The sequence below is a fragment of the Pongo pygmaeus genome, chromosome 13, assembly GCF_028885625.2.
Source record: "Pongo pygmaeus isolate AG05252 chromosome 13, NHGRI_mPonPyg2-v2.0_pri, whole genome shotgun sequence".
Taxonomy (NCBI): domain Eukaryota; kingdom Metazoa; phylum Chordata; class Mammalia; order Primates; family Hominidae; genus Pongo; species Pongo pygmaeus.
In genome coordinates, this window is record NC_072386.2 from 66831902 (window position 1) to 66853556 (window position 21655).

Below are 21655 nucleotides of genomic sequence, written 5' to 3' on the forward strand. Positions count from 1 at the left end.
AAAAATCCCACTGTACTACTTCATGGAAAATGGAGGTAGTATATGTCATACTCTATCTTACAATACAGTATACAGATTCCTCCCTTCTGCCCATTGTAACATTGTTGTCATTAATTTCACTTACCTATAAGCTGTAATAATCCAGTGCATTGCTGCTATTAGTATTTTAGACAATCATTTTTCTATTAATTTAAGAGTAAGGAAGAAAAGACTTAATTTACCTTCATCTCTTAATTCTCTAATGCTCCTGTAAATCTGAGTGTTTGGTTTAAATCATTTTCCTTCTTTCTGAAGAACTCCTTTATTTATTTATTTGTTTTTATTTTTGAGATGGAGTGCTGCTGTGTTGCCCGGCCTGGAGTGCAGTGGCACAATCTCTACTTACTGCAACCTCTGCCTCCCGGGTTCAAGCGATTCTCCTGCCTCAGCCTCCTAAGTAGCTGGGACTACAGATACATGCCACCATGCCCAGCTAATTTTTGTATTTTTAGTAGAAATGGGGTTTCACTGTGTTGGCCAGAATGGTCTTGATTTCTTGACCTAGTAATCTGCCTGCCTTGGCCTCCCAAAGTGCTGGGATTACAGGTGTGACCCACCAAGCCCGGCCTATCTTAACCATTTTAAGTGTACACTTCATGTCATTAAGTACACTTACATTGTGCAACCATCACCACCATTCATCTCCTGAATTCTTCATCTTGCAAAACTGAACCACTTACCCGTTAAGCAATGACTACCCATTCCACTGTCTTCCCAGACCCCAGTAACCGTTATTCTACTTTTGATCTCTGTAAATTCGAATACTTGAAGTATAAGTGGAATTATATAGTATTTGCCATTTGTTACTGGTTTCTTTTACTTAACATAATGTCCTCAAGGTGCATCCATGTTTTAGGAAATGTCAGAATTTCAATAATTTTTCAAGCTAAATAGTATCCCATTGTATGTATATACTGCATTTTGTTTCTCCATTCATCTGTTGATGAATAGTTGGGCAGCTTCCATCTTTTGGCTATTGTGAATAATGGTGTTATGAACATGGATATTTTTCTTTGAAGTTAAGTCTGTGCTGTCAGATTTTTGGGTTATGTACCCAGAAGCAGAATTACTGGATCATATAGTAATTCCATTATCAATTTTTTTGAGGAACCATTGTACTACTTTCTATAGTGACTGCACCATTTTACATTCCTACCAAGAGTGTACAAAGGTCACCATTTTTCCACATCCTCACCAACATTTATTTTCTCTTTTTTTGATAGTAGTTATCCTAATGGATATGAGGTGATAGCTTGTAGTTTTCACTTACATTTCTCTAATTAGTAATGTTGAACATCTTTTCATGGGCTTATTGACCATTTGTATATCTTAATTGGAGAAATATCTATTTAAGTCCTTTGTCCATCTTTTAATCAGGTTGTTTGTTTTTTGAGTTGTAAGAGTTTATACACACACACACACACACACACACACACACACACACACACACACATACACAGAGGACATTAGCTGCTTATCAGATATATGATTTGCAAATATTTCCCATTTTGTGTGTTACCTTTTCTTCCTTTTTTTCCCTGCTAACTTTTATTTTAGGTTCATGGGGTACATGTGCGGGTTTGTTTTGTGGGTAAATTGTGTGTTACTGGGGTTTGATGTATAAATTATTTTGTCACTCAGGTAGAGAGCATAGTACCCGATAGATAGTTTTTTGATCCTCACCCTCCCACACCCTCTACCCTCAAGTAGGCCTTGGTGTTTGTTGTTTCCTTCTTTGTGTCCATGTGTACTGGATAGAGTTTGAATACATGTCTCCACCAAGTCTCATATTTAATTGTAATCCCCACTGTTGGAGGTGGGGACTGGTGGGAGGCAGTTGGGTCATAGGGGTGGATCTTTCATGGCTTGGTGCTGTCCTTGCAATAGTTCTTGCAAGATCTGGTTAAGTGTGTGGCACCTCCCTATGCACTCCCCCTCTTGCTCCTGCTGTGGCCATGTGATGTTCTGGCTCTGCTTTTGCCTTCTGCTGTGATTGAAAGCTTCCTGCGTCCTCCCCAGCAGCTGGGCAGATAGATGCTGGTGCCATGCTTCCTGTACAGCTTGCAGAACCATGAGTCAATTAAAGCTCTTTTCTTTGTAAATTACCCAGGCTCAGGTATTTCTTTATAGCAACACAACAATGGACTAACACAGTACTCAAGTTTTAACTCCGTCTTGTGAGAATATGCAGTATTTGGTTTTCTTTCCCTGTGATAACTCGCTTAGGATAATGGTCTCCAGTGGCATCCATGTTGCTGCAAAGGGCATAATTTTGTTCCTTTTCATGGCTGTGTGGTAGTCCATGGTGAATATATACTGCATTTTCTTTATCCAGTGCATTGTTGACAGACATCTATGTTGATTCCATGTCTTTGCTATTGCGAAGTAGTGCTGTGATGCACATACGCATGCATGTGTTCTTATGGTAGGACAGTTTATGGTCCTTTGGGTATATACCCAGTAATGGGATTTCTGGTTCTAATGGTAGTTCTTAATTCTTTGGTAGTTCTTAGTTCTTAAATCTCCAGACTGCATTTCAAAGTGGCTGAACTAATTTACATTCCCACCAGCAGTGTATAAGTGTTCCCTTTTCTCTGCAACCTCACCAGCATCTGTTATTTTTGACTTTTTAATAATAGCCATTCTGACTGGTGTAGGATCGTACTTCACTGCTTTTTATTTGCATTCCTCTAATGATTAGTGATGTTGAGTTTTTTTTTTTTCCCATGTTTCTTGGCCGCGTGTGTCTTTTGAGAGGTGTCTGTTCATGTACATTGCCCATTTTTAAAATGGGGTTAGTTTTTTGCTTGTTCGTTTAAGTTCCTTATCGATTCTGGGTAATTAGACCTTTGTTGGATGTATAGCTTGCAAATGTTTTCTCCTATTTTGTAGCTTGTCTGTTTACTCTGTGGACAGTTTCATTTGCTGTGCAAGAGCTCTTTAGTTTAATTAGGTCCCACTTGCCAATTTTTTTTTTTTTTTTTTTTTTTTTTTGCAGTTCTGGAATTTTCATCATGAGATCTTTGCCAGGGCTTATGTCCAGCATGGTATTCCCTAAGTTTTCTTCTAGGGTTTTTATAGTTTTAGGTTTTACATTTAAGTCTTTAATCTATCTTGAGTTGATTTTTGTATACAATGAAAGGTAGGATCCAGTTTCAGTCTTCTGCATATGGCTGGCTGTTATCTCCACACCATTTATTGAATAGGGAGTCCTTTTCCCATTGCTTGTCAGTTTTGTTAAAATCAGATGGTTGTAGGTGTCTGGCTTTATTTCTGGGCTCTCTGACCTGTTCCATTGGTCTACATGTCTGTTTTTGTATCAGTGCCATGTTGTTTTGGTTATTGTAGCCTTGTAGTATAGGTTGAAGTCAGGTAGTGTGATGCCTCAGGCTTTGTTCTTTTGGTTTAGGGTTGCTTTGGCTATTCAGGCTCCTTTTTTGGGCCAGTATGAATTTTAAAATAGTTTAAAAAAATAGTTTTTTCTAGTTCTGTGAGAAATAACATTGGCAGTTTGATAGGAATAGCATTGAATCTGTAAATTGCTTTGGGCAGTATGGACATTTTAACAATTTTGATTCTTCCTGTCTATGAGCATGGAATGTTTTTCCATTTGTTTGTGTTGTCTCTGATTTCTTTGAGCAGTGTTTTGTAATTCTCATTGTAGAGATCTTTTACCTCTCTGATTAGCTCTATTCCTAGGCATTTTTTAATTCTTTTTGGGCGATTGTGAATGGGATTGAATTCTTGATTTGGCTCTCAGCTTGGATGTTATTGGTATATAGAAGTACTACTGATTTTTGTACATTGATTTTGTATCCTAAAAGTTGGTTGAAGTTATTAGTTCTAGGAACCTTTGGGCAGAGACTGTGGAGTTTTCTAGGTATAGAATCATACCATCTGCAAACAGGGATGATTTAACTTCCTCTCTTCCTATTTGGATGCCTTTTATTTCTTTCTCTTTCCTGATTGCTCTAGCTAAGACTTCCAGAACTATGTTGAATAGGAGTAAGTGGGTTATCCTGGTTCTCAAGGGGAATACTTCCAGCTTTTGCCCATTCAGTGTGATGTTAGCTGTGGGTTTTTCATAGATGGCTCTTATTATTTCCAGGTATATTCCTTTGATGCTTAGTCTTTTGAGGGTTTTTAACGTGAAGGGATGTTGAATTTTATCAAAAGTCCTGAATCTATAAAGATGATCATGTGATTTTTGTTTTTAGTTCTGTTTAGTAATGAATCACACTTATTGATTTGTGTATATTGAACCAACTTTGCATACCAGGAATAAAGTCTACTAGATCATGGTAGATGTGCTGCTGGATTTGGTTTACTATTTTATTGAAGACTTTTGCATTTGTGTTAATCAAGGATATAGGCCTGAAGTTTCCTGTTTTTGTTATGTCTCTGCCAGGTTTTGTTATCAGAATGATGCTGGCTTCATAAAATAAAATGAGTTAGGGAGGAGTCCCTCCTTCTCAATTTTTTGGAATAGTTTTAATAGGATTGGTACCAGCTCTTCTTTATATGTCCGGTAGAATTTGGTTATGAATCCATCTGGTCCAGGGATTTTTCTGGTTGGTAGACTTTTTATACAATTTCAGAACTCATTATTGGTCTGTTGAGGTATTCAGTTTCTTCCAGGTTCAATCTTGGGAGATTGTATGTTTCCAGGAATTCATCCATTTCTTGTCGATTTTCTCGTTAGTGTGCATAGAGATGTTCATAATAGCCTCTAAGGATTTTTTGTATTTCTCTGGGTCAGTGGTAATGTCCCCTTTGCCATTTCTAATTGTGTTTATTTGGATCTCCTCTCTCTCTTTTTTTTTCTGTTAGTCTGGCTGGCAATCTATCTTATTTATTCTTTCAAGGAACCATCTTTTGTATGTTTTTTTGTTCAGTTCAACTCTAATTTTGGTTATTTCTTTTCTGTGGCTAGCTTTGGGGTTGATTTGCTCATTTTTCTAGTTCCTCTAGGCATGATGTTGGTTGTTAACTTTATATCTTTGTAACATTTTGATGTGGGCATTTAGCACTATAAACTTTCCTCTTAAGACTACATTAGCTATGTCCCAGAGATTCTGGTATATTGTGTCTTTGTTTTCATTAGTTTCAAATAATTCCTTTCTTTTCTTTTTCTTCTTTTTTTTTTTTTTTTTTGGGACAGGTTGTTGCCCTGTTGCTGAGGGTGGAGTGGAGTGGAGTGGCATGAACACGGCTCACTGCAGCCTCAACCTTCTGGGCTCAAGCAGTCCTCCCACCTCTCAGCCTCCTGAGTAGCTGGGACTACAGGTGTGCCCTCCTACACCTGGCTAATTTTTTTTGTATTTTTTGTAAAGACAATGTTTCACCATGTTGGCCACGCTGGTCTTGAACTCCTGGGCTCAAGTGATCCCCCCACCTAAGCCTTGCAAAGTACTGGGATTACAGGCATGAGCCACCGTGCCTGGCCCAAAGAATTTCTTGATTTCAGTGAAATTAAGATTTTGTTGTTTACCCAAAAGTCATTCAGGAGTGGTTTAATTTCCATGGAATTGTATGGTTTTGAGAGATCTTCTTGGTATTGTTACCTATTTTTATTGCACTGTCATCTTGAGAACATGGTTGGTATGATTGTGGGATTTTTAATTTGTTGAGAATTGCTTTATGGTTGAGCATGTGGCTGGTTTTAGATATGTTCCATGTGCATATGAGAATAATGTATATTCTGTTTTTGTTGGGTGAGGTGTTCTGTAGAACTCTATTAGGTCCATTTGGTGAAGTGTTGACTTTAGGTCTGTCTAATACTGTCAGTGGGTTATTGAAGTCTCCCACTATTATTGTGTGGTTGTGCAAGTCTCTGTAGGTCCCCGAGAGCTTCTTTTATGAATCTAGGTGCTCCAGTGTTGGGTATATACGTATTTAGGATAGTTAAGTCTTCTTGTTGAATTCAACCTTTTATTGTTTTGTAATGCCCTTCTTTGTCCTTTTTGATTGTTGTTGGTTTTAAGTCTGTTTTGTCTGAAATAAGTTACCCATGCCTGCCCTTTTTTGTTTTACATTAGCTTGATAGATCTTTCTCCATTCCTTTACTTTGAGCCTATGGGTGGCATTGCATATGAAATGGATCTCATAAAGACAACATACAATTGGTTCTTGGTTCTTTATATGAACTGCCATTCTGCGCTTTTGAAGTGGGATGTTTAGCCTGTTTACATTCAAGATGAATATTGGTATGTGCAGATTTCATCCTGTTATCGTGTTGTTGGCTGGTTGGTATGCAGACTTGATTGTATAGTTGCTTTATAGAGTTAGTGGTCTCTGTACTTAAGTGTGTTTCTGTGGTGGCCGGTAATGGTCTTTCATTTCCATGGTTAGTACTCCCTTAAGGACCTCTTAAAAGGCAAGTCTGGTGGTAATGAGTTCCCTTAGCATTTACTTGTCTGAAAAGGATTTTATTTCTCCTTCACTTATGTAGCTTAGTTTGGTTAGATATGAAATTCTTGGTTGGAATTTCTTTTCTTTAAGGATGCTGAATTAGGCCCCCAGTCTCTTCTGGCTTGTAGGATTTCTGCTGAAAGGTCTGGTGCTAGCCTGATGGGGTTCCTTTTGTAGTAGACCTGCCCCTTCTCTCTAGCTCCCTTTAATATTTTTTTCTTTGACACTGACCTTGGAGAATCTGATGATTATGTGTCTTGGGGATGGTCATCTTGTATAGTATCTTGCAGGGGTTCTATGAATTTCCTGAATTTGCATGTCAACCTCTCTAGCTAGGATGGGGAAATTTTTGTGGACAGTATCCTCAAATATGTTTCCAAGTTGCTTGTTTTCTCTCCCTCTCTTTCAGGGACAACAATGAGTTGTAGATTTGATCTCTTCACATAATCTCATGTTTTTGGGAGTTTTTTTCCATTAAAAAGTTATTTTTCCTTTATTTTTGTCTGAGTTGATTTTGAAGAACCAGTCTTCAAGTTCTCGAGATTCCCTCCTCAGCTTAATCTGTTCTGCTGTTAATACTTTCAGTGATATTGTGAAGTTCTTGTAGTGAGTTTTTTAGCTCTGTCAGATCAGTTTGGTTGTTTCTTAAAATGACTATTTCGTTTTTCAGCTCTTGACTCATTTTACTGGATTCCTTAAATTCCGTGGATTGGGTTTCAACTTTCTCCTGAATTTCAGTATCTTCTGAATTTTATGCCCATCATTTCAGTGTGATTAAGAACCATCACTAAGCTGGGTACAGTGGCTCACACCTGTAATCCCAGCACTTTGGGAGGCTGAGGCGGGCAGATCACTTGAGGTCAGGCGTTCAAGACCAGCCTGGCCAACATGGTGAATCCCTGTCTCTAATTAAAATATAGAAATTAGCTGGGTGTGGTGATGGGCACCTGTAATCCTAGTTACCCAGGAAGCTGAGGCAGGAGAATCACTTGAACCCAGAAGGTGGAGGTTGCAGTGAGCCGAGATCGTGCCACTGCACTCCAGCCTGGGCGACAGGGCAAAACTCTGTCTTTAAAAAAATAAATAAATAAAATAAGAACCATTGCTGGGGAGCTACTGCAGTCATTTTAAGGTAAGAAGACACTCAGGCTTATAGAGTTGCTAGAATTCTTGCCCTGATTCTTTCTCATCTTTGTGGGCTGATGTTCCTTTAATCTCTCCAGTTGCTGTCCTTTGGATGAGGCTTTTTGCTTTTATGTTCTTGGATGCCCCAAGGGTTTGACTGTGATGTAAGTTGGGTTTAGTCGACTGGCATAGTTTCTTGATGATTTCTGGGTACAAAGGCTCAGCTCAGCACTCCTGGCATGCATGCTATAACCCTGGGGTGTTAGGACTGGGCACATGACTTTGTTCTCTGTCTCCTCGAGGTTAAGCACCCGTTGCACTGGTGGGGCCAAGGTGTTCCTGGTCTGCTGGGCAACAACACTCTGATGGTGGGGCCGGCAAAAGTGCTTGGTTGGGGCGGTGGCAGTAGGGTGGTAAGGCCTGCATATACACTGGAAAAGCCGTAGGGGGAGGCTGTGGGTGACTGTGTCCTGGCAAAACAGTGCAGGGAAGCTGTGGGTGGTGGATGCTGGTGGAGGCCCATGTGCAGGTGCTCTCTGGTGGTTACCTGGGGCTTGCCAGCAAAGGAGCTATAGTGGTGGCTGCCGGGAAGTGCTGCGGTTGGGCATCAGCATCCATTGCAATTGGATGTGGCCAGGCAGGGACTGTGGAACAGGCAACCAGGGATGGGGGGTTGGGGGGGTGGCGCTCAAATCAGACAAGCCCTGTGCCATGGGCAAGATAGTCCTGTTCTGTCTAGGTCCAATAGTCAACAAAGACCAAAGCTACCTAGAGGTGTGTGGTGAGCTTTGGCAGATGGACATCCCTGGCCATGCTCCACTGCAGCCATTCCCACACCAGGCCTTCTGGGCTCCGTGCAGACTGGAGTCCTGTTTCTGCCAACTTCCCAAGCAGCTGTCTTTGCAATCTTAAATGTCTGTGGGGGTCATGGAGCCTCCTTCAGCTAGGATTCTAGAGGTCCATGGCAAGAACAGGCTACTCCATGCTTGTTTAACTCATCCTTTCCCCAGGAGCATTTGGGGTCAGAATGAGTCATGGTGCTCGGGGAACTCCCTGTAAGGTTCCCAGCTTTCTCCTCCTTCAGGCCAGGATCTGCATCCTCCTTCTGTCCACTCTCAGTGCCTTCCTTCCAAAGATCTGCTCAGAGTGTGCTGGTCTTCTTGATGGCCTGGTCTCTTGTTGGTGGAAGCTCTTCCTGACTCTGTGTCTACTTGGCCACCCTGACTCCTCTGTTGTCCGTTCACTGTATATAATGTCATGTGAGGAATAAAAGTTTTAACATTTGATGAAGTCCAATTCACCTATTTTTTTTTTTTGTTGCCTATGCTTTTGGTGTCACATCCAAGAAATCATTGCAAAATGCAGTGTCATAGAACTTTCCCCCTATGCTTAATTCTAAGTTTTATAGTTTTAGGTTTTACATTTAGCTCTTGGATCCGTTTTGAGTTAATTTTTGAATATGGTATAAGCCTGTCACACAGGCTGGAGTGCAGTGGCGCAATCTCAGCTCACTGGAAACTCCGCCTCCCGGGTTCATGCCATTCTGCTGCCTCAGCCTCCCGAGTAGCTGGTACTACAGGTGCCCACCACAACACCTGGCTAATTTTTTTGTATTTTTAGTAGAGACTGGGTTTCACCATGTTAGCTAGGATGGTCTCCATCTCCTGACCTCGTGATCCGCCTGCCTGGGCCTCCCAAAGTGCTGGGATTACAGGCGTGAGCCATCGTGCCCAACCTATTGATCTTTTTAGAATTCATTCTTTTGCTTGTGGATATTGTGGATTTTAACTTTTATTGAAAAGTTGTTGAAAATACTGTCCTTTCCAAATTGAGTATCCTTGGCATCCTTGAAGACAATTATTTGACTATGTATGTGAAGTCTTGTTTTTGAGCTTTCTGTTCTGTACCACAGCTCTATGTGTCTGTACCACACTGTTTTGATTAATGTGGCTTTTAGTAAGTTTTAAAATCAGGAAATGTGAGACTTGTAACCTTCTTCCCTTTTTTCAAGATTGTTTTGGCTATTCAGGATTCCTTGAGATTTGATGTGAATGTAAGTGTTGGATTTTTCTAGGATTCTGATATGGATTGCAGAGAATTTATAGATTGTTTAGGGTAGTATTGACATTTTAACAGTATTAAGTGTCCCAATCCATGAACATGGGATGTCTTAACATTTATTTCTTTCTTTAATATCTTTCAGCAACATTTTATAGTCTTTACTGTATGTGTCATTAGTTTCTTTGGTTTACTCCTCGACACTTTTATTATTTTTGTTGCTGTTGTAAATATAATTGTTTTCTTATTTCTTTTTTGTATTGTTCTTTGTTATAGATACTGATTTGTTGGTGTTGATTTTTATATCAAGCAACATTCCTTAATTCTAACAGTTTGGTGGAATATTTAGGTTTTTCTGCATATAAATTCATGCCATCTGTGAACAGAGATAATTTTACTTTTTCCTTTCCACTTTGGATGCCAAATTGCTATGGAGTGAGTGACAAACGTGGGCATCTTTATCTTGTTCCTGATCTTAGAGGAAAAGATTTCAGTCTTTCAGTATTGAGAATGTTAGCTGTGGGCTGTTTATACATGACCTTTATTGTGTTGAAGTAGTTTCTTTTGTTTTTTTTTTTTGAGCGTTTTTTTAATCATGAAAATGTTCTGAATTTTTTCAAATCTTTTTCTGCATTAAGTTGAGATGATTGTGTTTTTTTCCTTCATTTTGTTAAAGTGGTATATTACTTTTTTTTGTATGTTGAATCATTCTTGTATTCTGGAAATAAATACTGTCGGGTTATATTTTATATTCCTCTTAAGATGCTGTTGAATTCTGTTTGCTAGTATTTTGTTGAGGATTTTTGCATGAATGTTCATCAAGGACATTGGTCTGTAGTTTTCTTGTAGTGTTTTTGTCCTGCTTTGGTATCAGAGTAATGCCTGACTGATAGGATGAGTTTGGAAGTGTTCCCTTCTCTTCAGTTTTTTGGAAGAGTTTGAGGTGGATTGGTGTTAATTCTTGTTTTAAATGTTTTGTAGAATTCACTAGTAAAACCCTTTGGTCCTAGGCTTTTTTTATTTTTATTTTTAGGATTTTTTGATTACTGATTCAGTTTCCTTAATGGTTATAGGTATGTTCAGATAATCTGTTTTGTCAAGATTCAGTCTTAGTATGTTGTGTATTTCTAGGAATTCATTCATTTCTATAGGTTATCCAATTTTTTGTTCATAGTACTTTCATAATCCTTTTTATTTCTGTAAAATTGATAGTAATATCTCTTTCATTTCTGATTTTAGTTATTTGACTTTCTCTTTTTTTCTTAGTCAACTTAGTTAAAGCGTTATCAATTTTATTGATTATTTTTATTTTTATTTATTTATTTATTTATTTTGAGGTGGAGTCTCACTCTGTCACACAGGCTGGAGTGCAGTGGCGCAATCTCGGCTCACTGGAAACTCTGCCTCCTGGGTTCACGCCATTCTGCTGCCTCAGCCTCCCGAGTAGCTGGTACTACAGGCGCCCGCCACAACATCTGGCTAATTTTTTTGTATTTTTAGTAGAGACCGGGTTTCACCATGTTAGCCAGGATGGTCTCCATCTCCTGACCTCGTGATCTGCGTGCCTTGGCCTCCCAAAGTGCTGGGATTATAGGCGTGAGCCACCGTGCCCAACCTATTGATCTTTTTAGAAAACTAACGGTCGGTGCCCCAGTGCAGTGGCTCACGCCTGTAATCCCAGCGTTTTGGGAGGCTGAGGCGGGTGGATCACCTGAGATCAGCAGTTCGAAACCAGCTTGGCCAACATGACAAAACCCCGTCTGTACTAAAAATACAAAAATTAGCTGGGCATGGTGCTGGGCCCCTGTAATCCCAGCTACTCAGGAGGCTGAGCCAGGAGAATCACTTGATCCCAGGAGGCGGAGGTTGCAGTGAGCTGAGATCGTGCCACTGCGCTCCAGCCTGGGCGACACCGTGAGACTCCGTCTCAAAAAACAAAAAAGAAAACAAGTGCTTGTTTTTTTTATTTTTATTTTTTTTCCATTCTCTTTCACTTATCTTTGCTCTGATCTTTATTATTTTCTCCCTTCTGCTAGGTTTGCATTTTGTTTTGTTTTTTTCCCTATTTCCTTAAGGAATAAATTTAGGTTGTGATTTGGGATGTTTCTTCTTTTTAAACATAAGCATTTACAGCTTTATGTTCCTTCTAGCACTGCTTTTGCTGTATCATACTGATTATGATGGTACAGTCTGTTTTTATTTTCCTCTCAAGATATTTTCTAATTTTTCTTGGGATTACCTTTTTGACCCATTTCTTATTTAAGAGTGCTTAATTTTCATATTTGTTCATTGTTCTGTTTTCCATCTGTTATTTCCTTATTTATTTATTGTTACTAGAAAAGATACCTTGCATAATGTCAATCTTTTATAATTTTACAATTTTGTTTTTAATTGACATGTATTACTTGTGCATATTTATTAGGTACAGGGTGATGTTTCAATACATGTATACATTGTATAAAAATCAAATTGGTATTTAGAATATCCATCACCTTATACATTTATCATTTCCTTGTGGTGAGGACATTCAAAATCTTTCTTCTAGCTATGTTAAAACATGCAATACGGTATTGTTAACCATAGTCACTCTGCTGTGCAATAGAACACCAGAACTTATTCTTCTCATCTTACTGTAACTTTGTTCTCATTGACCAATCTTTACCTATTTCCCCTCTCGCCAATATTCCCCAGCCTCTGGCAACCACTATTCTATACACTACTTCTATGAGATGTCAACTTTTTTAGATTTCACACGTGAGATCATGCAGTATTTGTCTTTCTGTGCCTGGCTTATTTCCCTTAGCATTATGCCTTCCAGGTGCGTCTGTGTTGCTGCAAAGGACAAGATTTTATTCTTTTTTATTTTTTTAATGGGGAATAGTATTTCATTGTGTATATATATACATTTTCTTTAGCAGTGCATCTGTTTGTAGACACTTGATTGATTTCATATCTTGGCTTTTGTGAAAAGTGCTGCAATAAACATAAAGTGCAGGTTTCTATTCAACAAACTGATTTCATTTCTTTGGGATATTTATACATTAGTGGGATTGATGGATCATATGGTAATTTTATTTTTAAATTTTTTGAAGAACTTCCATACTGTGTTTTATAATGGCTGTACTAATTTGTACTCCGAAAAACAGTGTGTAAGAGTTTCCCTTTCTCCACAGTCACACCAGCATTTGTTATTTTTTTTGTCTTTTTGATGATAGCCATTCTAATAGGTTGAGGTAATATCTTCTTGTAGTTTTGATTTTTATTTATCTGATGATGGGTGATGCTGAGCCTTTTCTCATGTATATACCTGTTGACCATTTGTATGTTTTCTTTTCTCTTTACAAAAATTTTGACACTTGTTTTATGACCTCACATATATGTTGGAGAATGTCCCATGTGCACCTGAGAAAAATGTGTATTCTGCTGTTGTGGGGTGGAGTGTTCTGTATGTGTCTTTTGGTCCAGTTGGTCAATAGTATTAAGTCCTATATTTCCTTATTAATCTTCTGTGTGGTTGTTCTGTCCATTACTGAAAGTGGGGTATTGAAGCCTTCTACTGTAATGTAGTGCTATCTATTTCTCTCCTCAATTCTGTCAGTGTTTTCATACGTTTTGCTGGTCTCACGTTTGGTGCATACATGTTTATAATTGTTACATCTTTTTAGTGAAGTATCGGTTTTATCATTATATAATGCCCTTCTTTGTTTTTTGTAACAGATTTTGACTTAAAGTTTATATGTCTAATATTAGTATAGGTTGAATATACCTTATCTGAAATGCTTGGAATCAGAAGTGATATGGATTTTGGATTTTTTTTCTTCAGATTTTAGAATACGTACATATACATAATGAGATATCTTGGAGATGAGACCAAAGTCTAAAATGTTTCAAATATACCTTGTATACATAGCCCAAAGATAATTTTATACAATATTTTAAATAATTTTCTGCATGAAACAAAGCTTGTGTACCTTCAACCATCAGAAAGGAAAGGTGTCACTGTCTCAGCCACCCATGTGGACAATCTGTGGTTGTTTGGCATCATCATTATTCTTGACTCTGAATTTATATGCTGATAAGCAATCATTTTCTCACATATATTCACACGTAAGTTCTTAACAGTAAGACATATGAGGTACCATTAATTCAGTGAAAATATAATATGTTCAGGGTGAGTAAGCAGCACAGTAGCATCACTGGGAATATATGTATCCACTGTTAAACAGCAGCAGCAACAAACAGTGGCAGGCAGGCTTTCAGTCTCCACCTACAATGGTGTGTTTTGATTAAAAGGTAACTGTAGAATGTACTTTATTTATTTTATTTTTTTTTCAAGTGAGAAGAAACATTAGAAGCAGTTGAGGGGCCCAGAATTGGATCCTCAAGGGATGAGGAGGCATTTTGCTAGATGGCTTTTAAAAATGTTTCCTCTAGAACCATCTGCCTCACTAACTGTTTTTTGTCTGAGAAGTCTCTGATTTTATAAACTGTCATAATTTATTATTCTGTTATGAATGCATGCTGCTCCAGTCCTTTAATAAGCCCATCACACATTTTCACCATGTGGTCTATCGGTACCTTTTTGCATTGGTAACATCATCATCTTCATCTTCATCATCCACTTGTGGTATTATGTTTGCGCTCAGAAAGTTTCCGATTTTGGAGTTTTGGATTAGTGATGCCCAGGTATCTTTGCTCTTTTGGTTATTTTTGCATGGGCTTACTTTTTTTTAATCTTTTTGCTTTTGACCTATGAGTGTCCTTAGAGCCAAAGTGAGTTTCTTGTAGACCACGTACTTTTATTTTCTCTCTCTCTCTCTCTCTCTCTATTTATTTTGAGATGGAGTCTCACTCTATTGCCCAGGCTGGAGTGCAGTGGCGTGATGTCGGCTCACTGCAACCTCCGCCTCCTGGGTTCAAGCAATTCTCCTGCCTCAGTCTCCCAAGTAGCTGGGATTACAGGCATGCACCACCACGACTGGCTCATTTTGTACTTTTAGTAGAGGTGGGATTTCACCATTTTGGTCAGGCTCGTCTCGAACTGCTGACTTCAGGTGATCCACCTGCCTCAGCCTCCCAAAGTGCTGGGATTACAGGCGTGAACCACCGCTCCCAGCCGGGATCCTGTTTATTTTAATCCATTCTGCCAATCTGTCTTTTTATAGGGGAGTTAAGCCATTTATATTTGAAGTAGTTACAGATGGGGAAGGACTTAATATTGCCATTTGGCTAATTACTTTCTATGTGTCTTACAGCATTTCTTCTTTCTGTTTTACCCCTTACTGCCTTTCCTTTGGTTTAGTTAATTTTTTGTAGCAACTTTGATTCATTTTGTGTTTAATTAACTAATAATATAATTAATATTAACATCAAGATAGCAATGAGGTCTCGCTCTGTTGCCCAAGCTGGACTTCTAGGCTTATGTGATCCTCCCACCTCAGCCTCCTCAAGTAGCTGGGACTACAGGTGCCTGCCACCATGCCTGGATGACTTTTGTGTATGTTCTAAAGATATTTTCTTTGTGGTTATGATGGGGTTACATGTAACATCCTAATGTTATAGCAGTGTATTTTAAACGTTCGTTAATCCCATTACCTGTGTGTTACAGCTTTTGCAATTGTCCTGTAGTTCTTGGACATTCTGTTCTATTATTTTTCTCATTTTCTTTTTTTATTGGCTTTGAATTGGGAAGTTTTTATTTATGTATCTTGGGGCTTACTGATCTTGCATTAAATAATTTTTTCCCAATGGTTTATTGCAAGTATATTTAAATGTAGTTTACTTTTTGCATGTTGATCTTGTATCATGCTACTTTGTTAGACTTATATTATTTGTATAATTCTGATTAAAATGTTTGTATATATTAACATTGAGCTACGATTGCAGAGGTCAAAAGTTACAATAAGTGAAGATTTGGTCAAGCATACTCTGTTAGACTATGTAGAATGAAGGTGAGATAATAAGATTATAGGCAGATTATATTATCTGTTATGCACATTATTTATATATTTTTCGTGATTATGACAGGAATGAAGCATGCTTATTAACTTTTTAAAATGAAAAATATTTGATTGTTTGAATCTTTTTTTTAATCTTTTTTAGGAGCTGTGGCCCTCAAGAATCTTCAAATTAAAGAAAATGCCCTGGTAGGTTTTGACTATGAAAAATTTGTAAAGTTATTGCATTTAATTATGTATACTTCTTCCTGATTCAGTTTGTCACCTTAAATTATTTAAATTTGAGAAAGTTTTTTGTAAATAATTTTTGCAAAATGTAAATTTTGCAAAATGGAGTTTTAATCTCCCTGAAAGCACAAATGGACAGTGTGATTTTTTTTCTATTTAAAAATACATATTGTTTTAGGCTGGGCATGGTGGCTCACACCTGTAATCTCAGCACTTTGGGAGATCAAGGCAGGTGGATTATTTGAGGTCAGTAGTTCGAGACTAGCCTGGCCAACATGGTGAAACCCCGTCTCTACTAAAAATGCAAAAAGCTTCGCCAGACATGGTGGCAGACGCCAGTAATCCCAGCTGCTAGGGAGGATGAGGCAGGAGAATCGCTTGAACCCGGGAGGTGGAGTCTGTAGTAAGCGGAGATCTCGCTACTGCACTCCAGCCTGGGTGACAGAGTGAGACTCTGTCTCAAAACAAAACAAAACAAAAACAAACATACAAAAAATACAGATGTTTTTATTTCAAACTTTTAACTTGTTTTCTGAATTTTTTTTTTAAGACAGGCTCGTGCTCTGTCACCCCAGGCTGCAGTGCAGTGGTGTGATCATAGCTTACTGTAGGCTTCAGCAACTAGGCTCAAGCTGTCTTCCCCTTTCAGCCTCCTGAGCAGCTGAAAAGTTTTTAATCTGATAAAGACTAGTTCATTTTTTTTAAAATTGCTTGTGCTTTTATTGTCATATCCAAGAAGTCATTACCGAATCTAATGTCATGAAGATTTTCCGTTATGTTTTCTTCTAAGAGTTTTATAGTTTTAGCTCTTAGGTTTATATCTTTGATCCATTTTGAGGTAATTTTTGTATATGGTATAGGATAAGGGTTCAGTTTCATGTTTTTGCGAGTGGATATCTAGTTTTCCTAGCACCATTTGTTTAAAAGGCTATCCTTTGAATGGGGAGAATGTTTTGAAAGTTTATTTTTTACAAAATGCATATTTTGCAAAATAGAGTTTTAATCTCCCTAAAAGCATAAAATGACATTGTAATTGCCACTTCTTTTTCTTAAAATAATATAAAATTGGTAATGATTTGATGTGAGTAGATTTTCTGGTCATTTTTACTGTAGACCTTTATCCCCAATTATTATAAAAAGAACAACTTCCCTGGATTTTATGGATTTGATAATAATATTGCAATTATATGTTTATATATTTAAATAAATGTTGATGGTAAGGAAATATGTAAGTTTATTAAAAAATCCCTTGAAATAATTTTTGGAAGTAAAGAGTATTCATTTATGTTGTTAAACTCTGTATCTACTAATGTTTTGTGTATATATAAATTTTTTCTGTAGAGTCAACTGGATGTACCATTTAAAGTTAAAGTTGGTCACATAGGTAAGCCATATTTATTATTGGGATATCCTCCTTCCTGGACATGCAGCCAGAATAATTTGCCTAATATATCTATTATGTGATATTTTTCATGTTTCTGAGCATCAATTAAAAATAATCATGTGTTTTTGTCTCAGTAGAGCTTTGTTGTGCAACTTAAAAATATTGTTCGATTCATATATCCCTTGCCTGGTATTTGACATCCTAATACATTACATATCTCTTTAGGTGGTAAATTGAGTTAATTCAAAGGATTACCTGTAAGGGAGAGCTTAACTGTTTCAGTTTCCTAGGTTTCTGACTAGTTACCACTGCCATATTTTGATTAATATTGGATATATTGTGTAAAGAATAGGTTCTGCATCATCCAGGCCCTGTGACTGGGGGCCAATTTGAAAACTAATTTCTGCTCTGCAAGTTTTTGTATGTTTTCAGAAAATACTGTGCTTTTTCTTGTTTGGTATTATTTTTACCAGTGTTTACTGTTTATATCTTAAATATATTGGTTGAGCAGTAAATGATTGGAATTTGAGGTTTTAACATCTTTAATAAAAACTTATCTGTCATGTTTCTTGTGTTACAGTTTCACTGGTTTAAATATTGTGCAAGATAATAGTGTCTTTAGTTGGGACTTGGAGATATTTTTGTTATATAGATAGTTTTGTGGTAGGATGTATACATTGTTATTGAAGCTATACTGTTGTCACTTGGGGAACAAAGTATTCTGAAAGGTTACCTAAATTATATGATAAAGGTCTTCATGATTATGTGTACTTATGGTTGGCATTAGACCACATACCATAGAAAGTTTTCATCATCATGTGTTACTGACAGTAGAATTCTATCCTCCCCACTCTTACCTTTTAAAGACTATTTAGCGTAAGAGGGGGAGAATGTCACCCATTTTTATCTACCTGACATTTTAATTTTTTCATATTTCTGATTATTTACATGTGTACATTTTAAATACTTACAAGTTTATATGTATTGAAATACCTGTAATTATGCTATTTTTACAATTTTATATTTTTTCATTAGTGTGTAAAAAGGATTTCTCATAATCTGAGTTGATTTGATCTCGTTTATTCTGTACCATAATAATCCAGTGAATGCGTATTTGGATATTATAGAATAATTTTATTTTTCCATTGTTACAGAAATATTACAATACATATTTTTATATAACTTTTAAACTTTTACCAAAGGTCATTGAATTTTACAGTGATGATTGTCGTATTTCAGTGTATGTAAATTTAACCTCAATTCAAGAACAGTCAAAAAATATATCAGGAAAGTAGATAGAACCTATTTTCTTTAGAATCTGCCTGCCTTCTCTTTTCTTGCCTAATCTTGTTTAAAAATGATAAGGTAATTTTCAATGATAATATAAGACAGTAGAAAGTACACTGAACTAAACCCAAGATAATTTTGAGAGTCATTTAAGGTGTTGTGTACCTCTGTCATAGCACCTGTCTTTTAAAAATATCAGTTTTTTTCCCCCTTCTAGTAGACATCAAGTTTATTGAGAAGAAGTGGGTTTAATTTTTAATGTATCCTCACCACTTAGCACATTACCTGGCATATATAGTAGGGGCATAATTTGTTGTATGAAAGTAGTACATGTTTCCAAATGAATGATACAGTAGTACAGTCAGTTTTATAGGAATGTATTGTCCCCTTGCTATTATTGGGTATTGATCTTTCAAAATTTCCCTCATTTAGAATGCAGAATTATAGGTATATCAAATATAAATACACACGTACGTATTATAAAAGAGGTTGTCTTCTGTGGAAGGTTTTTGGAATTACATCTGTGTATTTTTTGAAATTTGCCAAATTTTCTACAAGGAGTCTACATTTTATAAGGGAAGGAAGAAAAGGTTTGTTTGTTTGTTTGGTTTTTGAGACAGCATCTTGCTCTGTTGCCCAGGCTGGAGTACAGTGGTGCGATCTTGGCTCATTGCAACCTATGCCTTCCTGGCTCAAGTAACCCTCCCACCTCAGCCCCCGAGTAGCTGGGACTACAGGTGTACACCACCATGCCTGGCTAATTTTTGTACTTTTTGTAAAGACAGGGTTTTGCCATGTTGCCCAGGCTCGTCTTGAACTCCTGGACTCAAGTGATCCTCCTACCACAGCCACCCAAAGTGCTGGGGTTACAGATGTGAGCCACTGCGCCTGGTCAAGTTTGGATTTTTTAAAAAAAATTTGTGGTGAAAATGGCACACTGTTAATATGTGTTTATTATTTTTACAGTTTTGTAATTGTTCTTTGTCCTTTTGTTGATTTACTTTTTTGAAGTATTACTGTATGTATTTTAAGCAGTCTGTTGGTACATTTATAAATAAATTAACCGTGTCAAATTTGTTACAGTTTTTTCACAAACTTATTATTTCATTTTGGTTATATTTTTGGTCTGTACAGAAATTTGAAATGATCACCATGTTCTCTGGTTTAAAAACTTAGAAAGTTATTCCTCTTTTAGAAATCAGATAGTTTAGAGGCCGGGCAGGGTAGCTGATACCTGTAATCCCAGTACTTTGGGAGGCAGAGGCAAGAGGATTGCTTGAGGCCAGGAGTTTGAGACCAGCCTGGGCAAAATAGTGAGACTGTGACTCTACAAAAAATATAAAAAAGAAATCAGATATAGTTCATTTTTCTCTGAAGTGATATTGTATGATGAAATCTTTTTCTCAGTTTGAAGTTTTCTACACATGGAGTTTATAAAATATCATGAGATGGATCTAAGTGGATTTAAAAAAATTTCCCCATCACTAACCAGTTTTAGCAACATAGTATATTTAATAATCTGTTCCTTACACAATTATGGCAGCTGTATAAATCTAGACACTCATACCATTTAAACAATTTTAAAGTATTTTAAAACTCTCTATTACGAAAATACTCTCAAGATACAAAACTAGAGTGAATAGTATAAGAAACCCCATACATAGTGTTTTTGTATTCAAGAACCCTTAACGCTTAAAAAAAAATTCTTTGCTGTTTGATTTTCTTAGGGTGTTTTCATTAGTTTGCATAATTTTCAAATATTACCCAGAATGTTTTATTATTACTTTATGTGTAGTTTTTCATATATATAGTTTATATGTATGATTATTAACCATATGTGTATATATGAATTACTGTAGATACATACATACATATGTAACACATATACACATAATGAAAAATATACATACACACGCTTATTTAAAGTATATAATCTACCTTTTATTGGGGGGAGGAAAGGTCTTACTCTATCACCCAGGCTGGAGTGCAGTAGCATGATCATGGCTCACTGTAGTCCTGACCTCCTGGGCTCAAGATCCTCCCACCTCAGCCTCCCAGGTAGCTGGGACTGCAGGCACATACTGTCATGCCTGGCTAATTTTTTTAGTTTTTATTCATAGAGACAGGGTTTTGCCATGTTGCCTAGGCTGGTCTTGAACTCCTGGGTTCAAGCGATCCACCTGCCTTAGCTTCCCAAAGTGCTAGGATTCCAGGTGTTAGCCACTGCGCCTGGCCTAATCTACCATCTTAAAGCATTAAAAAAAATATATATGGAGGTTTAGAGTAAGAATTGGGGAAATTCAAAGTTATGATATTAAGGATTGTTGATTAAGGGAAGAAGAACATTGGTCTGTTTATGGTACAGAGAACTGTAAATAGAAACTTGTATATTTTGAATATAATCTAGGTTTTCCAATAATACTGATATAAATACAATAATTTCAAATCATTACAACAAACACTTGTTGTTTGTGGTTGTAAAATAGCTTTCAATAAAGTGATTAAGCGCTTAAGTACAAAGGCCATTTTGTTATCTCTTCTAATGCCTGACAGAAAATAGACTAACCATAAATGCAGGTTGAAGGAGTAATATTTTTTGTCCTTTTTTTTTTTTTTTTTTCAAAAAAATGTAGGTAATCTTAAACTTACAATTCCATGGAAAAACCTTTATACTCAACCTGTTGAAGCTGTATTGGAAGAAATTTATTTACTTATAGTGCCTTCTTCTAGTAAGTTAAATTTAAAAAAATTATAATTTAAGTTATTCTTTTTTATGGATGGAAAAATCTTTATATTCAAAATACTTTTGGAATTTTTTTGAGATTTTAATATTTAAATTTGATATTTGTTAATTCAAATTAAATTGGTTTTTACTCTGCATTTTTGGAGACTTTGAATTAATGATTATTTATTATTTATTTATTTATTTATCTTTTTAAGATGGAGTCTCGCACTGTCACCTAGGCTGGAGTGCAGTGGCACCATCTCAGCTCACTGCAACCTCCGCCTCCTGGGTTCAAGCGATTCTCCTGCCTCAGCCTCCTGAGTAGCTGGGATTATAGGCACCTGCCACCACGCCTAGCTAGTTTTTTGTATCTTTAGTAGAGACGGAGTTTCACCATGTTGGCCAGGCTGGTTTCGAACTCCTGACCTCATGATTCGCCCA

The 21655-nt window shown here is 37.0% G+C and overlaps 1 protein-coding gene across 5 annotated transcripts in view; it reads left to right on the top strand.

The window, feature by feature from the left end:
- VPS13A (vacuolar protein sorting 13 homolog A) overlaps positions 1-21655 on the top strand; it is a 249091-nt gene that overhangs the window by 8820 nt on the left and 218616 nt on the right. For all 5 annotated transcript variants that reach the window (XR_010123324.1, XM_054500058.2, XM_054500059.2 and 2 more), the window contains exons 2-4: positions 15736-15779; positions 17160-17202; positions 21123-21218. Coding sequence is in view for 4 of the 5 variants with exons in the window: in XM_054500058.2 (XP_054356033.1) it covers positions 15736-15779; positions 17160-17202; positions 21123-21218 (183 nt within the window). In the remaining variant the exon portion in view is untranslated. The remainder of the gene's footprint in view (positions 1-15735; positions 15780-17159; positions 17203-21122; positions 21219-21655) is intronic.